Genomic DNA, 23075 nt, shown 5'->3' on the forward strand with positions numbered 1-23075 from the left:
GAAGAGAGGAAGGGGAAGAGAAGAAGGGGAAGAGAGGAAGGGGAAGAGAGGAAGGGGTAGAGAGGAAGGGGAGAGAGGAAGGGGAAGAGAGGAAGGGGGAGAGAAGAAGGGGAGAGAGGAAGGGGGAGAGAGGAAGGGGAGAGAGAGGAAGGGGGAGAGAGGAAGGGGAGAGAGGAAGGGGAGAGAGGAAGGGGAGAGAGAGGAAGGGGGAGAGAGGAAGGGGAGAGAGGAAGGGGGAGAGAGGAAGGGGGAGAGAGGAAGGGGAGAGAGGAAGGGGAGAGAACAGGTATTTCATAATACGTCAAACTTTTTGGGAGACGCTCAAAGCAATTTGTGCTAAAGCACTCATTCTCTCTTTTTGTTGTTTCCAATTTTCCACTCGCTGTTTTCGTAGTCACAGGCACACTCCACTCTTTCTTCCGTTCCAATTTACCAGCAAAATGACATGACTCTAGCTCAGATTCCATCTACTACACAATAGACATCACAGTATTCAACGGAAGGCAGGCTGGAGTCACTGCAATTGTGTTTTTATCAGTATCACCCATTTCATATGATGATGTGACATCTGGACATAGGTCAAAAGGTGGCTAATGGACCAATAACCTTTTCACAATAATAAACTGCGTCCGAGATACCATAGTTGATGCTGGAAAAGACCACATGAAAAATAAAATATATCCGAGCCAGAACGGTACGGTTCAGTTTAGGGGCCGGCGCGACTGTGTGATAGAGTCTGCGTAGTCTGGCATTTATACCGACATAACTTCCAACGCCAACTCATGTCTACGGCGATACCATGCGACCGCGCAATGTATGATACCAGGCATGATATATTACTTTAATTATCCAAATGTACAATGATATACAGTGTACCATCATTTTGGCAATCACACGAGTAGAGTAGAAGTAGTACTAGAGTAGTAGAGGAGTAGTTGTGCAGTTGCAGTGACTCCTCCAAATAACTTGTGAGGAGGAGTGGTAGTGAAATACAGGAGGAGGGTTGGAAGAGAGAGAGAGAGAGAGAGAGAGAGAGAGAGAGAGAGAGAGAGAGAGAGAGAGAGAGAGACAGACAGAGAGACAGAGAGACAGAGAGATGGCTGAAAGATTTAAGTGGGAGTCCTGTGGGGTTTGGGCATTGGGAATGCTGATGATGCAGAGAGGAGAGAAGGACTGAGTTTCTACTGTATCATCCCTTTTTCTTTCAGTCTCAGTCTAACACCTCGACGTCACTTTTAGGCATTGCTCAATACTATTTAATCTAACATGTACTTATTAACATGAATATTATAAGATCAAGTGGCAGTTTCCTGGACGCAGATTCAGTCTAACCCTGAACAAATGTTCAATGTATGTTCTCCATTTTCGGTCCAGAGTTAGGCTTACTCTGTGTCTAGGACACTGCCCCTATGTATACAGATATACATGGCATAGTGTATTCCAACATGATCTATATATATTGTATGGTTTATATACAGATAAATGATGAAACATATTTGATCAGACTCAAGGCTATAGCACACTGACAATGGGAAAAGTCCTATTAACAAGGAGGCTAAAGTTCATTAAAAGTCATAGATTAGATTATTGGCACAGGGGGAGACGGATCATTAACTAGGAGAGCACTCCCAGCACTTCTCTCTCCGAATTTCACGCTCAGGTAACCCGCAACCCAAATGAACATGGCACATTGATTGCGATAGGGAAGAAGTCTCGTTCCTACTCTTTTCCTTGAACAAATGGCTGTGGTTCATGCGCGGTGTAGAAAAAACGTTTTGCAACGTGCAACCAAATCTGAACTTCTCGTGGGACACAGGAACCGCCACAGGCCAACGCTCACTGACGTTTGATTTCGTCAATCGGGAGAAAAAAAAATCTGCTCCCCCAAAAACGCCATGTCCTGCTCCTTCCCTGACTTTTCCTAAATGTTCACTTTGTCCCGAATTTTGAATTCACAAACAGAAAAGTATTTCGAGTCTTTTAACCTGTTTTCTTCCACACCTATTCCTAAAAACCCTCCGAGACAATGTGCTCTGGGATGCTGGTGCGCAGCCAGGCGCTAAAGCGTCTCTCTCTCTCTCTCTCTCTCTCTCTCTCTCTCTCTCTCTCTCTCTCTCTCTCTCTCTCTCTCGCTCTCTCTCTCTCTCTCTCTCCCTCTCTCTCTCTCTCCTCTCTCTCTCTCTCTCTCTCGCTCTCTCTCTCTCTCTCTCTCTCTCGCTCTCTCTCTCTCTCTCTCTCTCTCTCTCTCTCTCTCTCTCTCTCTCTCTCTCTCTCTCTCTCTCTCTCTCTCTCTCTCTCTCTCTCTCTCTCTCTCTCTCTCTCTCTCTCTCTCTCTCTCTCTCTCTCTCTCTCTCTCTCTCTCTCTCTCTCTCTCTCTCTCTCTCTCTCTCTCTCTCTCTCTCTCTCTCTCTCTCTCTCTCTCTCTCTCTCTCTCTCTCTCTCGCTCTCTCTCACTGAATGAATGACAATTGAAGGAATGGGTGACAATCGTGCACCTTACTTCACAACTGAATTTAAACGAGGCCTAACTGAATGATAAGGAGGGTGAAGCGGTTGATGTAAAATGAGAAAGACAATAGGGTAATGATGAGTTTGTGTTATGCCCATTTATCAGCAGCAAATCATTTGACCGCCTCTGGGGTTGACACCATTCTGTTTTTTAATGTTTTTCTTTGTAAAAAATAAGCTGTTATGGGACTGTTTGATTTACTATAACTCTATTACTAATCCAATGTATTGTAAGGGAAGCGAAAACATGCTACGTGTGGCAGTAGGCATTTAGAATAACGCAAAACATATCCTTGGCTCTATCCAGCGAAGCAAACAATGCCCAGCCCGCTGAACGAATGAGAAATGGATGGAATGGACGATAATTGTGCAAAGTTACTTCACGATCATAATTGAAATGAGGCCTTAACTGAATGTTGAGGAGGGTGAAGAGGTTGATTTAATGTAGAGCGACAATAGTGTAATGAGGAGTTTGTTATGCCTGTTTATCAGCATTGGCAATCATGTTAATAATTGAACCGCGCCTTGCGGGTTAATATCGTTCTCTTTTATGTTTTACTTTGGAGAAAAAAAGAAGCTGTTACATCATTGCTTTATTTACCGTAACTCTCTTACTAATGAAACGAGGACATGCTATTATGCCTTTAGAATGATGCGAAACATATACTTGACTCTGTCCAACTTGTGGAGCGGGAAACAATCGATGCCAGTCAGCAGAAAAGTACGAAACTGCACCTAAACGTATTTCACACATAATAAGAGTTGGCCTATAGACAAGATTCAATGGACAAGAATCCGAAGAGTGACAATGTTGGGCCTATCAGTTGTCAAATTGTACATGGAGAGATGGGTGACATTTACAGATGCAGGGAAAGGATCATCGCTTTATCAAATCCTCCTTCAGAGTCACATGCAGGTAAAACGTTGCGATTTCTATATCGTATCAGAAAGAGCATATTCGGGAGTTTCTATGACACGCAACCTTTGTCAAATAACTGTCATAACATCAGAGGTGCGTCTCTATTTCCAAATGTCACTTTTACCAAGAATATCCGTGCTGTCAATGCATTGATCACATGACCACGCGCGCGGCAGCATTGCTCTGGCTGCTAAAGCAAAAATGTGAATATTCTATTTATTTATGCAATTCATCGTTTACAATAGTTAATGCGCTGGTGCTTTTGTTTAGGAATACAGCAAATCATTTCACCTTTCACCTGGCTGGTTCTATTAATATAATTATGATATTTTTTCACTTCTACTTTGTCAAACGGAGCTGTAAACTGGACTATATCAATGACGTTAACTCTATTACTAATCGAACGTACAAACAAAGCTGATCAAATGGATTACACGGTAATGTTTTCATTGTAAGGGAGACTTTTATCTCCCTCACCAACTTCAAACATCTGAGCAGCTAACCGATCTGCAGCTGTACATAGTCTATCGGTAAATAGCCCACCCATTTTGACCTACCTCATCCCCATAATGTTTTTATTTATTTACTTTTCTGCTCTTTTGCACACCTATATCTCTACCTGTACATGACCATCTGATCATTTATCACTCCAGTGTTAATCTGCAAAATTGTAATTATTTGCCTACCTCCTCATGCCTTTTGCACACAATGTATATAGACTCTTTTTTTTTCCTACTGTGTCATTGACTTGTTAATTGTTTACTCCATGTGTAACTCTGTGCTGTCTGTTCACACTGTGCTATGCTTTAACTTGACCAGGTCGCAGTTTCAAATGAGAACTTGTTCTCAACTAACCTACCTGGTTAAATAAATGTGAAATAAGAAAAGGGAAACAATACTAGACCACAGGCCTATGTTTTTTTCTACGACTTTGTAGAATTATACAAAACACGTCCCTGACTTGACCTGAACAACTAACTATTGTTCTTATTCTTTTTGTTGTTGTCGTTGTTTGTATTGATTTATTTTCCGTCAATATTTCTTCAAGCAATTCACCCTTTTTGTCGTTTATAAACTATTTACCAAGCATCGGTGCTTATGTTTTGCAGCGCCTTGCGGGTTGATATGCATCTGATCCATATGCTAAGAGGACCGGAACGTTCTCTTGCGGGCACTTATAGGCTGAAAGGCCAGGTGGTTGTAGTGTTAAAACATCTCCCACCTATTGAATACAGGATTCTGGCTAAAGCTGGGTTGCTTATGTAGGCCTGTCATGTCCTACAGCTTTTGGCTGGCTTGTAGGATGTCTCCCAAATGGATCCCTATTCCCTATGCCATGCACTACTTTTGACCGGGGTCCGTATGACTGGCCAATAGTAGTGCAGCAAAATATCAATTTTGGAGGCAGACTCCTAGTCTCCCCTCAAAGAACCAGAGTGATGGATTAAACCTCCACGAGCCATAATTCATCATTACTGTCCCTCCACTGTGGCTTGGCAGTTAAGATTTTAATTGGTCGGTGGAGGGGTGAGTGTGTGTTTCACTGTCTAATGTGTGTGTGTGTGTGTGTGTGCGCGCGCTCGTGTGCCTGTGAATGCGCTTGACTGACTGATGATTATTGCTGGTTAGGAGCCAAATGCCCTTGTCAATCACCGGCACCCCCATATCTCCCTCGCTGCCCCTCTAAATCTGTAGTTCTTTAACACCAGGAACGTGGTGCAATAATGTTTTCTTTATAGCCTAATTATGAACGATGGCATCAGAAGCTAAAGTGAAGTCCCCACCGTAGCTGCTCATTCATTCAAATGGCTTCAGTCTGATAGTCGTGAAATTAAACTTCACAAGACTAGTCAATTGACTCCTTTGAACCGCTACCCCAAAGACATTTAACTCGATTGGAGTTTGTGTGTGTGTGTGTTTGTGTGTGTGTGTGTGTGTGTGTGTGTGTGTGTGTGTGTGTGTGTGTGTGTGTGTGTGTGTGCGTGCGTGCGTGCGTGCGTGCGTGCGTGCGTGCGTGCGTGCGTGCGTGCGCGCGCGTGCGTGTGTGTGTGTGTGCATGCATCTGTCCTTCCTTCCGAGTGTGTGTTTTGTGTTTGCGTGCTTGCTTGCCTCCAAGGGTCCATATGCCCAAGTCCTTCTCTTAGTAAGATAAAGCACATGTCTACTGTCATTGTACTGACTCTATACCCACTCGTCTGTTTCACTGTCCGATATGAAGAGACTGTGAATACCATCAGTGTCCATTTAGCAGGGGAAAAGACTGTGTTCCTTGCCAGTTTGGCAAAACGATTCCATAAACAAATATATAAGTCGCAAAGTGCTGCCCTCGTAAAAGGTCTCATGGGTAAAATAACACCTCGCGGGCAGCCATTTTACTATTTTACGACCCCCTGCTGCTGCTGATCCTCTCTTTCTGTTCGCTCATCTGCCCCTCTCTCTGTCTCTCTGTCTCTCTCCCCCCTCTCTCTCTCTCTCTCTCTCTCTCTGTCTCTCTGTCTCTCTGTCTCTCTCCCCTCTCTCTCTCTCTCTCTGTCTCTCTGTCCCTCTGTCTCTCTCTCTCTCTGTCTCTCTGTCTCTCTGTCTCTCTGTCTCTCTCCCCTCTCTCTCTCTGTCTCTCTGTCTCTCTGTCTCTCTGTCCCTCTCCCCTCTCTCTGTCTCTCTCCCCTCTCTCTCTCTCTGTCTCTCTGTCTCTCTGTCTCTCTGTCTCTCTCCCCTCTCTCTCTCTGTCTCTCTGTCTCTCTGTCTCTCTGTCTCTCTGTCTCTCTGTCCCTCTCCCCTCGCTCTCTCTCTGTCTCTCTGTCTCTCTCCCCTCACTCTCTCTCTGTCTCTCTGTCTCTCTGTCTCTCTGTCTCTCTCCCCTCTCTCTCTCTCTGTCCCTCTGTCTCTCTCCCCTCACTCTCTCTCTGTCCCTCTGTCTCTCTCCCCTCTATCTCTCTCTGTCTCTCTGTCTCTCTGTCTCTCTGTCCCTCTCCCCTCGCTCTCTCTCTGTCTCTCTGTCTCTCTCCCCTCACTCTCTCTCTGTCTCTCTGTCTCTCTGTCTCTCTGTCTCTCTGTCTCTCTCCCCTCTCTCTCTCTCTGTCCCTGTCTCTCTCCCCTCACTCTCTCTCTGTCTCTCTGTCTCTCTGTCTCTCTCCCCTCTCTCTCTCTCTGTCTCTCTGTCTCTCTGTCTCTCTGTCCCTCTCCCCTCGCTCTCTCTCTGTCTCTCTGTCTCTCTCCCCTCACTCTCTCTCTGTCTCTCTGTCTCTCTCTCCCTCTGTCCCTCTGTCTCTCTCCCCTCACTCTCCCTCTGTCTCTCTGTCCCTCTGTCTCTCTCTCTCTCTCTCTCTCTCTCTCTCTCTCTCTCTCTCTCTCTCTCTCTCTCTCTCTCTCTCCTTCTCTCTCTCTCTGTCCCTCTGTCTCTCTCCCCTCGCTCTCTCTCTGTCTCTCTGTCTCTCTCTCTGTCTCTCTCCCTTCTCTCTCTCTCTCTGTCTCTCTGTCCCTCTGTCTCTCTCCCCTCGCTCTCTCTCTGTCTCTCTGTCCCTCTGTCTCTCTCCCCTCGCTCTCTCTCTGTCTCTGTCTCTCTCCCCTCGCTCTCTCTCTGTCTCTCTGGCCCTCTGTCTCTCTCCCCTCGCTCTCTCTCTGTCCCTCTGTCTATCTGTCTCTCTGTCTCTCTCCCCTCGCTCTCTATCTGTCCCTCTGTCTCTCTGTCTCTCTGTCTCTCTCCCCTCGCTCTCTCTCTGTCTCTTTGTCCCTCTGTCTCTCTCCCCTCGCTCTCGCTCTGTCCCTCTGTCCCTCTCACATCGCTCTCTCTCTCTGTCTCTCCGTCCCTCTGTCTCTCTCCCCTTGCTCTGTCTCTCTGTCTCTGTCTCTCTTCCGTCGCTCTCTCTCTGTCTCTCTGTCCCTCTGTCTCTCTCCCCTCGCTCTCTCTCTCTGTCTCTGTCTCCCTCCCCTCGCTCTCTCTCTGTCCCTCTGTCTCTCTGTCTCTCTGTCTCTCTCCCCTCACTCTCTCTCTGTCTCTCTGTCTCTCTCCCCTCGCTCTCTCTCTGTCTCTTTGTCCCTCTGTCTCTCTCCCCTCGCTCTCTCTCTGTCTCTCTGTCCCTCTCCCGTCGCTCTATCTCTGTCTCTCAGTCCGTCTTCCCTCGCTCTCTCTCTGTCTGTCCCTCTCCCCTCGCTCTCTCTCTGTCTCTCTCGCTCTCTGTCTCTCCATCCCTCTCCCCTCGCTCTCTCTTTCTCACTCCCTCTTCTCTCCCTCTTCCCCCCCCCTCTCTCTCTCTCTGCCCCCACTCTCAATTCAATGATAAATATGTTATACTTCACTGTCATGGAAAGTTAAAACACTTAGTAAACATGAGGTTAAGCACACTCTGTCCCTCTCTCTCCAGTTGAGGAAGGCGGTGATGGACCACATCTCCGACTCATTCCTGGAGACCAACGTGCCGCTGCTGGTGCTCATCGAGGCGGCCAAGAGTGGCAACGAGAAGGAGGTCAAGGAGTATGCGCAGGTGTTCCGCGAGCACGCCAACAAGCTGGTAGAGGTAAGTCACAATTTCCCCCCTTGTCCCCCCGGTCTTTTTCGCCATGCCACGCACTCAATCTCCCGGCCTTATTTCCCCTTGTACTGCAGAGCCGTGATGTGCTTATCTGATACACCACATAGACATATAGGATGTCAATACTGCATTCCCACACGGTACGAGAGAGAGAGAGAGAGAGAGAGAGAGAGAGAGAGAGAGAGAGAGAGAGAGAGAGAGAGAGAGAGAGAGAGAGAGAGAGAGAGAGAGAGAGAGAGAGAGAGAGAGAGAGAGAGAGAGAGAGAGAGAGAGAGAGAGAGAGAGAGAGAGAGAGAGAGCAGGAAAATGTCAAGGAAGCCTCCGCCGAGCTACTGCAGCTCAAAATGCAAAGTGTGTTGGTCGGTAATGCTTGTTAGTCAGAGTTCAAAAGGTCACAGTCAGAAGATAATTCTTATTGGGTTACTAAGTATATGTTACCAGTAGAAAGCCCCACTGTCATGACATTGAATAAGAGAGCTATAAGCAGACGCATGAGGAGCAGTCGTCACATACCTTTTAAAGGGGTTTTCAAGTTTCATTGACAGATTAAGGATAGATATGTTGGCTACGACAGAGGAAGTAGGTGGCGGAATGAGAGTTTGAACCACTGACTGCAGGAACATACGTGGCCCAGGGTCAGCAGCACTAGACCGGTCCCAGGCACACCTTGATGTAGCCTTGACCTAGTAAGGAACAGACACCTTTGTTTGATGTATGGTCACACCACGCACATCCACGCTACCTTTTTCACATAGACACATATAATTTACACACTCTCTATTATGTCTAGATCAAACAGCTCATGGGTGCTTCCCAAATGTCACCTTATTCCCTATATAGTGCACTATATATATATATATTTTTTTTTTAACCCTATGGGGACTGGTCAAACGCTGTGCACTATGTAGGGAATAGGGTGCCATTTGGGACAGAACCCCTTTCTGGCAGGCAGGCACTCTGTTCTGGTCTAGTCTCAAAATAGCCAGTTCCAAAACAACCGCTAGGCCAGGATACCAAGTTTTGGGGCATCTGATGGGAGGGTGGAGATTGATTCTGAGTCACGGTTGCCTGGCAAGGTTAAAGTAATCCCACTGCTTAAAAAGAATAAAGCACCCTTTGCTGGCTCTAACAGCCACCCAATCAATTTGCTGCATGTTCTTAGTAAACTGATAGAGAGAATTGTGTTTTACCAAATACAATGGTATTTTTCAAAGAACAAGTTAACTACTGGCTTCCAGCCTGCGTATGAGGGGACTCAACTTGTACCGCATTGACTCAGATGACTGATGATTGGTTAAAAGACATGGATAATGAGATAATAGTTGGAGCTGTGTAGTTAGATTTCAGTGCAGCCTTTGATGCTATTGATCATAAATTGTTATTGAAGAAATTCACTTGCTGTGGCTTTCCAACACTTGCCCTCACATGGTTGGAGAGTTATTCAGCCAATAGGACCCAGAGATTGTTCTTCAATGGATGTTTCTCTAACATCAGATATGAACACTACGGTGTCCTCCAGGGCAGGTGCCTTGGGCCGTTACTCTTCTCTATTTTGCCACTGGTCTTAGACAAAGCTAGAATGACCATGTGCGCAGATGATTCCACACTCTACATGTCAGCACCCAAAGCCAGTGATTTCTAAATAAGGAGTTACAGTCAGTATCAGAATACATCTTGATAATAAACTGGTCTTAAGTCCAACTAAAAGCATTTGCATTTTGTTCAAAACCTTGTCAGACCTAAAACTCAATTGGAGTTGAGGAAGCTAATCTCCTAGTTATAACATTGTCATATTGACAAAGTCTGTGTGAAGATGGGGAGGGTCCTGTGTAGCTCAGTTGGTAGAGCTCCATGTTTCTGGGTTCAATTCCCATGTGGGACCAGTATGAAAGAAAATAAAATGTGAAAATATATGCACTCACTACTTACTGTAAGTCGCTCTGGTTATGAGCGTCTGCTAAATTACTAAAATGTTTTAAAAAATTACAAATAAATGGGTATATCTTCCGCTAGCGGAACCCCCAATGAAATTGCAGGGAGCCACATTCAAATCAACAGAAATCTCATAAATAGATTTCTTTAACATAGAACTTTTAGGCACCATTTTAAAGATAACATTTGTGTTAATCCAGCCACAGTGTCTCATTTAAAAAATGCTTTACAGTGAAAGCTCCACTAACGATTATGTTAGGTCACCACCAAGAAAAGCCAAAGAGAGGAGTCACAAAAAGCACAAATAGAGATTAAAGTAATCACGAACCTTTGATGATCTTCACCAGATGACACTCTTAGGACTTATATCCCAAAATCTCATTTTATATTGGTGTGTTATGTTCAGTGATTTTGCAGAGAGCCATATCAATTTACAGAAATACTCATTATAAATGTTGATGAAAATACATGTGTTTTACATGGAAATATAGATAAACTTCTCCTTAATGCAACTGCTGTGTCAGATTTCAAAAAAACTTTACGGAAAAAGCATAATCTGAGAACGGCACTCAGAGCCCAAAACAGCCCCAAAAAATATCCGCCATGTTGCGCAGTCAACATTAGTCAGAAATAGCATTATAAATATTCACTTACCTTTGATGATATTCATCAGAATGCACTCCCAGGAATCCCAGTTCCACAATAAATGTTTGATTTGTTTCATAAAGTCCATAATTTATATCCAATAGCTTCTTTTGTTAGGGCGTTTGGTTAAAAAAATCCAAACGCGCGTTCAGGTCCAGCCGAACATCGGATGAAAAGTTCATAAAGTTATATTACAGGTCGTAGAAACTTGTCAAACTAAGTATAGAATCAATCTTTAGGATGTTTTTATCATAAATATGCAATAATGTTCCAACCGGAGAATTCCATTGTCTGTAGAAAATAAATGGTACGAGAGCTACCTCTCATGTGAAATGCACGTGACTGAGATCGAGGCTGCTGCCAGACCTCTGACTCAATCCCCTCTCATCTGGCCCCCATTCACAGTAGAAGCCTGAAACAACATTCTAAAGACAGTTGGCATCTAGTGGAAGCCTTAGGAATTGCAAAATGACCCATATCCCACTGTATATTTCGATAGGGGCTGAGTTCAAAAACTACAAACCTCAGATTTCCCACTTCCTGTTTGGATTTTTTCACAGGTTTTTGCCTGCCATATGAGTTATGTTATACTCACAGACATCATGCAAGTGTTTTTTTATCCAATATTAATAATAATATGCATATATTAGCATCTGGGACTGAGTAGGAGGCAGTTCACTCTGGGCACGCTATTCATCCAAAAGTGAAAATGCTGCCCCCTATCCCAAAGAAGATACAAAGATGTTCTGTGTTTTTTACACAAAAATCAACTGCAATGGTTGTTCAGGCTCTGGTCCCATCTTGATTACTGTCCGGTAATATGGTCAAGTGCAGTCGAAAATAGACCCAGCAAAGCTGTAGCTGGCTCAAAACAGAGCAGCACAACTTGCCCTTAACTTCACATACAGAACGGACATCAGCAACATGCATGCCAGTCTTTCCTGCTTGAGGGTTGACTAGATTTACTCCTTCAATTATTGTTTTTGTGTGAAATATTATTGTGTTTACGTTTCCTAGTTGTCTGCATAATCAACTTACATATAGCTCTGATAGACACACTTTCCTACCAGACATGCCACCAATGTCTCTTCACAGCCCCCAAATCCAGAATGAATTCAAGACAACGCACAGAGCGCACACATGTTTTCAAGTCAACGCACAACGTACACATGTTTGTAAATGAATGGAAATTGTAAAGTATTTTTGTCTGTAATGTCTTTTTCATTATGTGTCGGACCACAGCAAGACTAGCTGTCACCATTGGCGTTGAGATCCCATAAACCACCATGAGGCTGAGTTTTCTCTCTCTCTCTCTTTCTCTCTCTCTCTGGGTTCGAGCACTCCACATCCTCTTCTCTTCCGAAAAATGTTCAGTTCAATTTGGGCTTGAATTTACATAATGTTCCCTCTATGCTTGTTGTAATGTAATAGAGGAATACAGAAGTGATTGAAACTGAATGCAAGTGGAGCTCTTTGATAGACGGGTAGGCAACGTTCAAGGTCATCCCATTATACAGTGGATATTATTATATTTAAGTTTTACGAACAGAGACTTTGTTCCTGTTTCAAGTGTTTTTGTCAACTCAGGGCATTTAGGGAGAGAAACTGAGTCTGTATCCTAAATGGTACCCTATATATCCCAAATGGTACCCTATTCTCTGTGAATGGAATGGGGGGCCTGTTTGGGACTCAGCCTGAAAGAGAGATATATCTGCCCTTAGCCTTATTACGAAGATAATGTGGTTGTATAACCTCTTTGTTTTCATCTGAGCTCGGTCCACTTCCTTGAACGCTCGTTCACACACACACACACACACACACACACACACACACACACACACACACACACACACACACACACACACACACACACACACACACACACACACACACACACACACACACACACACACACACACACACACACACACACACACACACACACACACACACACACACACGGCCTTATACTATGTGACATACCAATGGCTCCTTCCCAGACAGTTGGGGGGGGGAGTGAAGGTTATTGCAGTTTCTGTAGTGGAGATGAAATAAAGGGCTATTAGAAGGGCATTTAGCCTGGAAACACCAGTCAGCCAGGCAGAATGCAGTCTGACAGTGCAGCACACACAGTTTCAAACACACACGCACACACACACACACACACGTACACACACGCATCAACACGCTCACACACTCATGCATACACACACACACACACACACACACACACACACACACACACACACACACACACACACACACACACACACACGCACACACGCACACACGCACACACGCACACACGCACACGCACACGCACACACGCACACACAAACACACGCACACGCACACGCACACGCACACGCACACACATACACATACACCACACCCATTTTGTCCATACAGATAAATGGCTTAACGTGTTAGTTCAATGTAGGTTTCTTAAAGTGTATTTAGTCGCATTTCATAGCACTGTGTCTGAAAGTACTGCACATCATGGACAATTTAATGGATCGCAATCACCATATTAGTTTAATGATGGTATTTATGTACACATTTCCCTTCTGTTTGATGGCACAGTATGTTCTAAGTTTGCATTATACACATATGGATGAATGGGCAATGGCATGTGGTGTTATTAGTCTAAGTGAAGGTACTTAAGCCGGGTGTACACTCAACTTTCAGAATCTTAAAGCCGCTGAGTTTCCCACGTTCACGCTGTCTGGCGAAAGCAACGAAGTGATTAGGTTTAACGTTTGCAGCCAGATAAACGTTTGCAGCCAGACAATCACGCTTGCCGGACAGAGTTGAACTACCTCGCCAACATTTCCTATTTTTTATTTTTGTTTACCTTTATTTAACTAGGCAAGTCAGTTAAGAACAAATCCTTATTTTCAATGACGGCCTAGGAACAGTGGGTTAACTGCCTGTTCAGGGGCAGAACGACAGATTTGTATCTTGTCAGCTCGGGGATTCGAACTTGCAACCTTTCGGTTACTAGTCCAACGCTCTAACCACTAGGCTTCCCTGCCGCCCCATTGAGTAATGTTGCTTGTGAACGATTTGACACGTTGGCTTTTGTTGAAGTACAAACGCATGCTAGTAGTAGTCGTCGCTTCTGCTTGAGAGTCCACACATTCTGGGGGACGCTGAATAACGTCGTCATCTCACCGGCTTCTACTCTGGCGAGCTCTCATTGGCTGTTGCTGATCACCGTTCTCCAAACGTGTCGTTGCACACCTCACACTACAAGAGCATTGCAGATGTTGTGCTGGTCAAATCAAACGTGCTCAACAATACGAGATCGGTAGCCCTCAGATTGTGTCTCTGACCTGCTCATGTTAAACGAGCATCGGGGGGAGGCAACGCGCCCCGAGTAGGCGACGATATGTTTTTTTGTCGCCGATCTCAAACACTTGTATAGGACAGCTACATCGGGGACAAAATTGTGTAGTGTACACCGGGCTTTAGATATGTTTGATACCACCGTATGGGTATGGAAGTAGGTTATGTTCAAATAAACGGCTGTGTGTTGGCGTGATTTAATCCGATTTAATCTATGTATCTCTATATCTCTGCGATCTCATCAGAAGCTGCTATACATATTTCATTTACATACCTGGAAGAAATTACCCACACATCCACTTTCCCTAAAAAAGTTGTGTGTTACCGAAAGTTATTGTCATTTGTCATCGTCTTCATCGTCTTCGTCACCACTGCATGAAGCCAATGCTGCTAGATCCTGCTGAAGAAAGGAGTGTTCGCTATTAGCCGGTTGCTCCCTTCCTCTTTAACTCACTGAGGTCAACATTGATCAGTGTTCAGTATCAAAGGGGTTGTTACCATGTTGGACCTGCCCTTTATCAAGCCTGCTTTGTCTGTATTTGATCTTGTCTGTCTCGGGCCCTGAGTTCCCCCTCTCGCCCCTCTCCCCAGGCCCTCTGATCACCTTGCACAGTCCCAAGTTCAGCCCCCATGCCCTCCTTAATCGCATCACCCTCATTAGCACCTGCCGACCAGGGAAGAGGAAGCCTCTAATTACCAACAAAATCATTTGATTGGCTGAGACGGGAGACGACTGGGGAGCAAAGGGAAACAGAAGACATGAATATAATTCAGTAGACCTTGGCGCTGTAGAAAGGAAAATATTTATGATGAGCTTTTGTATGACCTTAATTAGCCCAAATTGGATTGGGGCTTTTGGAGTTAGGAACACACTCGCTCTCTCTGGTTCGCCATCCCCCTCCAATCCCCACCAGCCTCTTTATTTAAACTTCCTGGTCTTAATATTATGGAATGGGACATCTTTTTGGCATGCAGGGAAATGGTACTCTGTGAGTTGGCCAAGGAATAGGACCTAACTGGCTGTGGCTGGGGTTTGGGATATATGGCGTATGACAAGCTTTAGCTACACTTCTCATCATTGTGATATTGTACTGCCTGGTGCCCAACTTCAGCTGTAGTAGACACTTATTCATAGGGAGAGAGGAAGAGAGGGGGAGGGAAGGAGAGAGAGGGGGAGAGTTAGATAAAGATTGACAGAGACAGAGAAAGATTGACAGAGATAGGGCAGTAGGTAAAAGAGAGAAACGAAATAATAGATGGTTCTGTTGGCCAGATGCCCTCTCTGTGTTAGGGTTCTGTTGGCCAGCTGCCCTCTCTGTGTTAGGGTTCTGTTTGTCATCTGCTCTCTCAGTGTTACGGATCTGTTTGTCATCTGCTCTCTCTGTGTTAGGGTTCTGTTTGTCATCTGCTCTCTCAGTGTTAGGGATCTGTTTGTCATCTGTTCTCTCTGTGTTAGGGTTCTGTTGGCCAGCTGCCCTCTCTGTGTTAGGGTTCTGTTTGTCATCTGCTCTCTCAGTGTTAGGGATCTGTTTGTCATCTGCTCTCTCTGTGTTAGGGTTATGTTTGTCATCTGCTCTCTCAGTGTTAGGGATCTGTTTGTCATCTGCTCTCTCTGTGTTAGGGTTCTGTTTGTCATCTGCTCTCTCAGTGTTAGGGATCTGTTTGTCATCTGCTCTCTCTGTGTTAGGGTTCTGTTGGCCAGCTGCCCTCTCTGTGTTAGGGTTCTGTTTGTCATCTGCTCTCTCAGTGTTAGGGATCTGTTTGTCATCTGCTCTCTCTGTGTTAGGGTTATGTTTGTCATCTGCTCTCTCAGTGTTAGGGATCTGTTTGTCATCTGCTCTCTCAGTGTTAGGGATCTGTTTGTCATCTGCTCTCTCTGTGTTAGGGTTATGTTTGTCATCTGCTCTCTCAGTGTTAGGGATCTGTTTGTCATCTGCTCTCTCTGTGTTAGGGTTCTGTTTGTCATCTGCCCTCTCTGTGTTAGGGTTCTGTTTGTCATCTGCTCTCTCTGTGTTAGGGTTCTGTTTGTCATCTGCTCTCTCAGTGTTAGGGATCTGTTTGTCATCTGCTCTCTCTGTGTTAGGGTTCTGTTTGTCATCTGCTCTCTCAGTGTTAGGGATCTGTTTGTCATCTGCTCTCTCTGTGTTAGGGTTCTGTTGGCCAGCTGCCCTCTCTGTGTTAGGGTTCTGTTTGTCATCTGCTCTCTCAGTGTTAGGGATCTGTTTGTCATCTGCTCTCTCTGTGTTAGGGTTATGTTTGTCATCTGCTCTCTCTGTGTTAGGGTTCTGTTGGCCAGCTGCCCTCTCTGTGTTAGGGTTCTGTTTGTCATCTGCTCTCTCTGTGTTAGGGATCTGTTTGTCATCTGCTCTCTCTGTGTTAGGGTTCTGTTTGTCATCTGCTCTCTCAGTGTTAGGGATCTGTTTGTCATCTGCTCTCTCTGTGTTAGGGTTCTGTTTGTCATCTTCTCTCTCAGTGTTAGGGTTTTGTTTGTCATCTGCCCTCTCTGTGTTAGGGTTCTGTTTGTCATTTGCTCTCTCTGTGTTAGGGTTCTGTTTGTCATCTGCTCTCTCAGTGTTAGGGATCTGTTTGTCATCTGTTCTCTCTGTGTTAGGGTTCTGTTGGCCAGCTGCCCTCTCTGTGTTAGGGTTCTGTTTGTCATCTGCTCTCTCAGTGTTAGGGTTCTGTTTGTCATCTGCTCTCTCTGTGTTAGGGTTTTGTTTGTCATCTGCCCTCTCTGTGTTAGGGTTCTGTTTGTCATCTGCTCTCTCTGTGTTAGGGATCTGTTTGTCATCTGCTCTCTCTGTGTTAGGGTTCTGTTTGTCATCTGCTCTCTCTGTGTTAGGGTTCTGTTTGTCATCTGCTCTCTCAGTGTTAGGGATCTGTTTGTCATCTGTTCTCTCTGTGTTAGGGTTCTGTTGGCCAGCTGCCCTCTCTGTGTTAGGGTTCTGTTTGTCATCTGCTCTCTCAGTGTTAGGGAACTGTTGGCCAGCTGCCTTCCTTATGTCAGGGCCGGCTAGTGCTGTGGCTACAGAGCTCTCATCAAATCCCAACACTCCTGTAATGAGTCATACCTCTATCTGACCTGCCATCCCAGAAAGACTTCCAACGAGGAGAGCCTCGCCTCTCTTCAAAGACCAAAGCTGCTGCTATTCCCTCCCTCCCTCCCCTTCTTCTTTCTCTCCCTCCTTCGCTCCTTCCTTTTCTTCCACTATAGTTGATACCCTCTTAATTATCTCTCCCTCATTAACAATAAAGCCTCTCAGTCTCTATTATATTAGCGCTGACCAAAACCCTGACATGCTCTCATTAACTGAAATACGGGATGAACATTATTTAGTCCCGGCTATCAAATTGCCTCCCGTCTTCTGTTCTGGGGGAAACATTTATTTCATTATTATTGTGAGGCGGTGGTATATTAGCTTAGACGCTACACTCATTGGACATCACAAGGACGTTGCGGTCCATCACTATTCCAATGTTGAAGTGAGGTCCCGTCCCTGACCTTGGCTCGACGTTGGCAGGAGGCCACTGCGGAGAGAGACTCATTATGGTCCCATCCTTAGGGCCTTTTCCCTTTGTGTTTCTGTGCAGGACCTTCTGAAGACGGCTACCTCTGCCCTCTTCTCTCTCAACTCTATACCAGCCAATCAGTGCCTGCCTCCGTACTCCTTTTGTCTGTAGGAAGGAATTCTAGTTTGTTTTGCTATTTTTGTTTCGCCAATGTTTTTTCTTCTCACAATGGGTCAATGTCAGTAGTAGTGCGTCCTTTATGGTCTGAATGTTTCAGATAAGGTGTATGAGATAGGTTCGGGGTTTTCCCTCACAAATTAGCCACAGCATGATACTGTAGAGCTACCCGTTTAAAGCTAACAGTGATGCCGTGCTTACCAGTTCAAAAATGACTTATGTGGTTAAAATCCAGAGACAAACCCCCTTCTCTGGCTTCATGTCCCCTGAACTGCCCCCTAGCCTCCCTTCATGGACCACATGCTGTCATGACCCCTCCCCCTCTTCCACCCCATTCCCCTTTTTCACCTCCTTCCCCTTTTCTTGTACTTTGACTCGCACTTCAAAGTAGCCACTTTTGCCTCACCAGTTCATTGGTGTTTCTCTTTACAGTAAAACCTGGACTAAACCTAAAACAGTCAAAGGCTAATAGACTGTAACCTGTAATCTTAAAGGTACATGGAAGCACACATCTCCCCTTGTCTATTTTCTATGCAGTCAGCAGTAATAAGACCTATCAATACCACCAACACTCTTCCCATTTACAATCTCAAAGTAGCAGTTAGTTATCTCTGCGAACAGACTTGTGTCATTCTCCGTGCCCTATTCAAATATTGCCCCCCCCCCCTTTACGCAAGAGGACTTGGAACGCTGTTTTCACTTCTGCTGCGTCAGTTCATTAACTCGCCGTCCTTTAGATTTAAAGCGGCGACCTTACTGGGAGGGAGAAAAGACCGGAGACGACGAGGAAGAAAGGATTGTCGATGATTATACAGAATCGATAAGGGAGTTGAATGTAACCAATATCGGATCGGCCTTCGGAGCGTCGCGCCGCGAGACTGACTGCGGCAGTAAATATTATCCCGGGGCGCGGAGTGCATTAAGCTGCCGTGTCGGGAGACAGCGGTGGGGGGGCTGGGTGGATGGATGGCTGTTGGAACAAGTCTATTTGTGATGACCCAGACCTTTGGGCAAACGGTTAATCCCTGCTCCGCCCGGGAGTTATGGGCCTCAGAGGAAATCTGGGCGCAGGAGATGGGAAGCAGGAGACAGCTTTTTGGAGGGATTGAGAAAGAGATACATCAACTCCCCCTCCTCCTCCTCCTCCTCCTACACCCCCAACCCCCTCAGCCCTCTTTTCATCTCCCGCGAAAGATACCATTTTGCGATGGTCTAGGTCTACTCCGAGGTTAAAAGGATCAGTCATCAGAAAAGGAACTCTATCAGATTTGGCGTCTCGCCACCCGTTTTCCACCGGTCACACCTGTTCTCCAGATGACCTGCGGTCCGCCTGATACCTACATCTGATAGATACATCTCAGAACACAAAATAGATCCATAATGCACACGGTGTCAGACATCTCCTTGGCTCAGCAATCGTTAACTGTGCTGTGGGGTAATCGGATCCATAAAGCCACAGGCTACAGCTAAGACGTCGCTGACACTGGGATTGGGACTGGAGCAACAATAGCCTTGGTGTCTATCAGCAACACTGACTGACTGACATAAATAAATAAATAAATCCCAATGTTTCCTCTAATCTCGCTTGAAAAAATCCCGGCATTAGAAGGGAATAAGCAGGAAATCCAGAGTCCTTCATCCAAGATGTTCTGGAAGACCTGAGAATTTGGGAAAGTTAGCAGAGAGTGATCCCAGTCACCAGTATGTCAGTTTGAAAACCACCACGTCTTCAGTTGTTGTGTTGGAACATGTTTAAAGAGGTTCCTTTTGGTCGATCGGATGTATCATTTCTGATTGGTCACAATGATTTCATTCGCTGATATCTGGGAGCTGGATATGCCTCGTGGCAGTAGTGACACTAGGTTTCGACATTCCTCAGGCATTCACGCCCATTTGTTTAGCCTGGAGCGCTAGAACCCTTCTTTTTGCTCTGTGGCTGATGTGACCTGTGCGTTTCCCTGTCGTACCCGTGCGTGGGAGGAGGGAATACAATCGTTATGAAAGGTCAAAAGCATAATGGTAACCCTTAATGCAGGAACAAACACACCTAACATTGATTCATCTACACCGGAGAAATCAGTCATTATTACCTGACTAGTAATAATAGCCCTCTCTTAGAGAAGTGTAAAGGTAACCTACATGCAGGAACAAACACACCTAACATTGATTCATCTACACCGGAGAAATCAGTCATTATTACCTGACTAGTAATAATAGCCCTCTCTTAGAGAAGTGTAAAGGTAACCTACATGCAGGAACAAACACACCTAACATTGATTCATCTACACCGGAGAAATCAGTCATTATTACCTGACTAGTAATAATAGCCCTCTCTTAGAGAAGTGTAAAGGTAACCTACATGCAGGAACAAACACACCTAACATTGATTCATCTACACCGGAGAAATCAGTCATTATTACCTGACTAGTAATAATAGCCCTCTCTTAGAGAAGTGTAAAGGTAACCTACATGCAGGAACAAACACACCTAACATTGATTCATCTACACCGGAGAAATCAGTCATTATTACCTGACTAGTAATAATAGCCCTCTCTTAGAGAAGTGTAAAGGTAACCTACATGCAGGAACAAACACACCTAACATTGATTCATCTACACCGGAGAAATCAGTCATTATTACCTGACTAGTAATAATAGCCCTCTCTTAGAGAAGTGTAAAGGTAACCTAAATGCAGGAGCAAACATGGCTAATTGATGTATATTTTAGGAAATGTTGGTCCTTAATACTTGAAGCGTTCTTAATTAATTTCATTAACATCTAATAGAATAATATGAAGACGGGGGTTCAATGGTGTATCTAATAGAGAAAGTGTATAGAGAGTACTTAGACCTATTTATAGTCTACTTGTATCCTTTCCCTAGATATCTAAAACAATTAAGTGAACCCAAACTGCCCAGGCCTGAACCAGGATTGCATTGCCACAGGGTTTTCAGATGTAAGGACCGATTAGCCCCAAATTGAAAGGCCGGCGTGCGGAATTAGCCTTTTCATCTCCAATCTAGAATACAGTAACTGCTGCTTAGTGGCCCATTATGTCCTGCCCAGGTCCCTGTGGACCAGCGGGGACAAGAGAGAGGGCGGAAGGAGGGAGGGGTAGAGAAAGAGAGAGAGAGTGGGAAGATGGAGGGAGGTAGAGAGAGGTCGGGAGGGAGAGAGGTTTGCAATGGAGAAAGCGGGAGGGGGGGTCAGAGAAGGGGAGGGAGAGAGGATGGGAAGAGTATTGGAATGGAGACAGAGAGGGAGGGAGAAATCAGCCTACTACTTGAGATCTGGCCAGATGTCGGCCCTGGGAGACTCATGCCCTCTTCCTGGAGAGTCCCGACTGTATGAGCCACAGTACATTAGCCCAGTCCTCCTCCAGAAATATCCCAGTTAGCAATATCACCTCCAGTTGTCACCTCTCCTCTGAAGGCCATTTTATTGTGAAGAGAGAGGGGGGGGCTTTAGGTCACGCAATGCTGAGGGTCAATTATAGTTGGAATGGCGCCCACAAGGTCAGTGAAGAAGATGCCCATGCAGGAAAATGGTCTCTCTAACAGTACATAACTAAGCTTGGAGACAAAACCGCCATCTTCAAACGCGTTGAGAGGAAAGGAAGAATAGTCTCCCACCGTTCCACTACCCACTTCAACCAACGGCGGAGGAGGAGTTCCTGTCATGTTTCGCCAATATGACACCAAGTGGAATATATGAGATGAAGTACAACGAAGGAAGAATAGGGTCTGATTAATGTATAGTTGTTTGTGCTTCAAGATGGGATTGTTGTGGTCTTGCAGTGTGCAGTATTGTTGAATAACCTTTATTTAACTAGGCAAGTCAATTAATTAAGAACAAATTCTTATTTACAATGATGGCCCACCCCAGCGAAACCCGGACGACGCTGGGCCAATTGTGCGCCACCGGATGTGATGCAGCCTGGATTACAACCAGGGCCTGTAGTGACTGAAGCCTCTTGCCCTGAGATGCAGTGCCTTGGACCGCTGCGCCACTCGGGAGCCCAAACATGTCTAGACATGTTACATTGTCTCGTAATGGCTGTCATGGTTTTCAAACTCCATTTGTTTAATCTCATCAGTGATGGATCAAGGTGTGTTTGTGAGGAAACATCCTTCTCAGGTCGTGTCCCAAATGGCATCATGTTTATCACTTTATAGTGCACTTCGCTTGCTCATTGCCCATAGTGCACAATATTGGGAATAGAGTGGCATTTGGGACTCATGTGTTAAGAGACTGGTTGAGCACTCAGAGCTCATACTCAAAGTATATAACACACTACCATTAGTGTAGCAATTATGCTGAAAAAAGAATATAGAGAGGGGGAAGGAAATCTTTTCAATTTTAATGATCGCTCCGTATTACTCAAGGACATCAGAAACTCAAACTCAAGTCCTTATCCTTCACCCCCCCCCCCCAACAACGAGACAGAACGTAAACAAAATATTGCGACCAGACACCAACAGAAATTGGTTTGGGTAGCGAAGCAGACACATAGTGACAGCGCCACATACAATGTCTGATGGCTACACGCATAGAATCATTAGAAGGGACATTCGCATTCAACTCAATGCACCGCGGTGGGTGGACCAGTGTTAAATTCCATTTCTATGCCTACATGTCTCCTGTCTATCTATCTCACCCTGTTCTTATTCCCAGTGATTGACGATGGCGGGATGCACACACGTTCCACCGTGTTGCTGACATGCCCCAGTCAATGTTCACACGCTAGTGACAGGAAGCAGCAGTCATACCCGAGTTTAAACGAACAAACATGTGAAATCTCCCGACGCCGTTGGAGTGTTTGCTCAAGCCTGCTGTAAGCGCCCGACGGGCGGGGTTCGGGGGTTTGCCATTGCGCCAGGTGAGCTCAATCGAGCATCGATAACATATCTGAAAGAGTTTGAATACTATTTTAACCCGGATTTGTCGAGGCCCGGGTCTGAAAGGGCTAAGTAAACATGAGACGCGCTACTAATGTCTCTGGAGGCCCTCAATTGCCTGTTCTCCAGCATCTCCTTCTACTCCAGCTTGCCATGAAACTTAAATGAAAGTCTATCACCATTCCATCATGGAAGAGGGGCCCTCTGTCTCCCCTAACTGTCACGCAGACACTGGAGCGCGCACACACACAGGCGCACATAAACACTCATACAGGACCATATATACACCTACACTAGACTGCACACACCTGCCTACGACGACAGGCATCCCCAATGACATCTACCTCGCATCAGATCAATCCCTCAACTCACTCTCTGACAGACTCAATGTTACAAACGCAAGGCACACACACACACACACATACACACAGCATCTGAATTCCACACCTCAGTCATCTGGGTTTACGCTGACACTACAAAGATACTCACTGTGAGGAGATAGATGCTGTGTGCTGGATAATAGGAACCGTACTAAGGGGGAAATAATACCAGCAGTGGTTGTGGTTCTTACAAAGACCTTGAGAACTATAGGTGTAATGTTTGCTATCA

General features: G+C 45.4%; 1 protein-coding gene across 4 annotated transcripts in view; it reads left to right on the top strand.

Moving 5' to 3' along the window:
- LOC124012776 (catenin alpha-2) overlaps positions 1–23075 on the top strand; it is a 711900-nt gene that overhangs the window by 560663 nt on the left and 128162 nt on the right. For all 4 annotated transcript variants that reach the window (XM_046326728.1, XM_046326729.1, XM_046326730.1 and 1 more), the window contains one exon: positions 7789–7941. In XM_046326728.1, coding sequence (XP_046182684.1) covers positions 7789–7941 — 153 coding nt within the window. The remainder of the gene's footprint in view (positions 1–7788; positions 7942–23075) is intronic.

Source organism: Oncorhynchus gorbuscha, linkage group LG24, assembly GCF_021184085.1.
Source record: "Oncorhynchus gorbuscha isolate QuinsamMale2020 ecotype Even-year linkage group LG24, OgorEven_v1.0, whole genome shotgun sequence".
In the NCBI taxonomy this organism is placed as follows: Eukaryota; Metazoa; Chordata; class Actinopteri; order Salmoniformes; family Salmonidae; genus Oncorhynchus; species Oncorhynchus gorbuscha.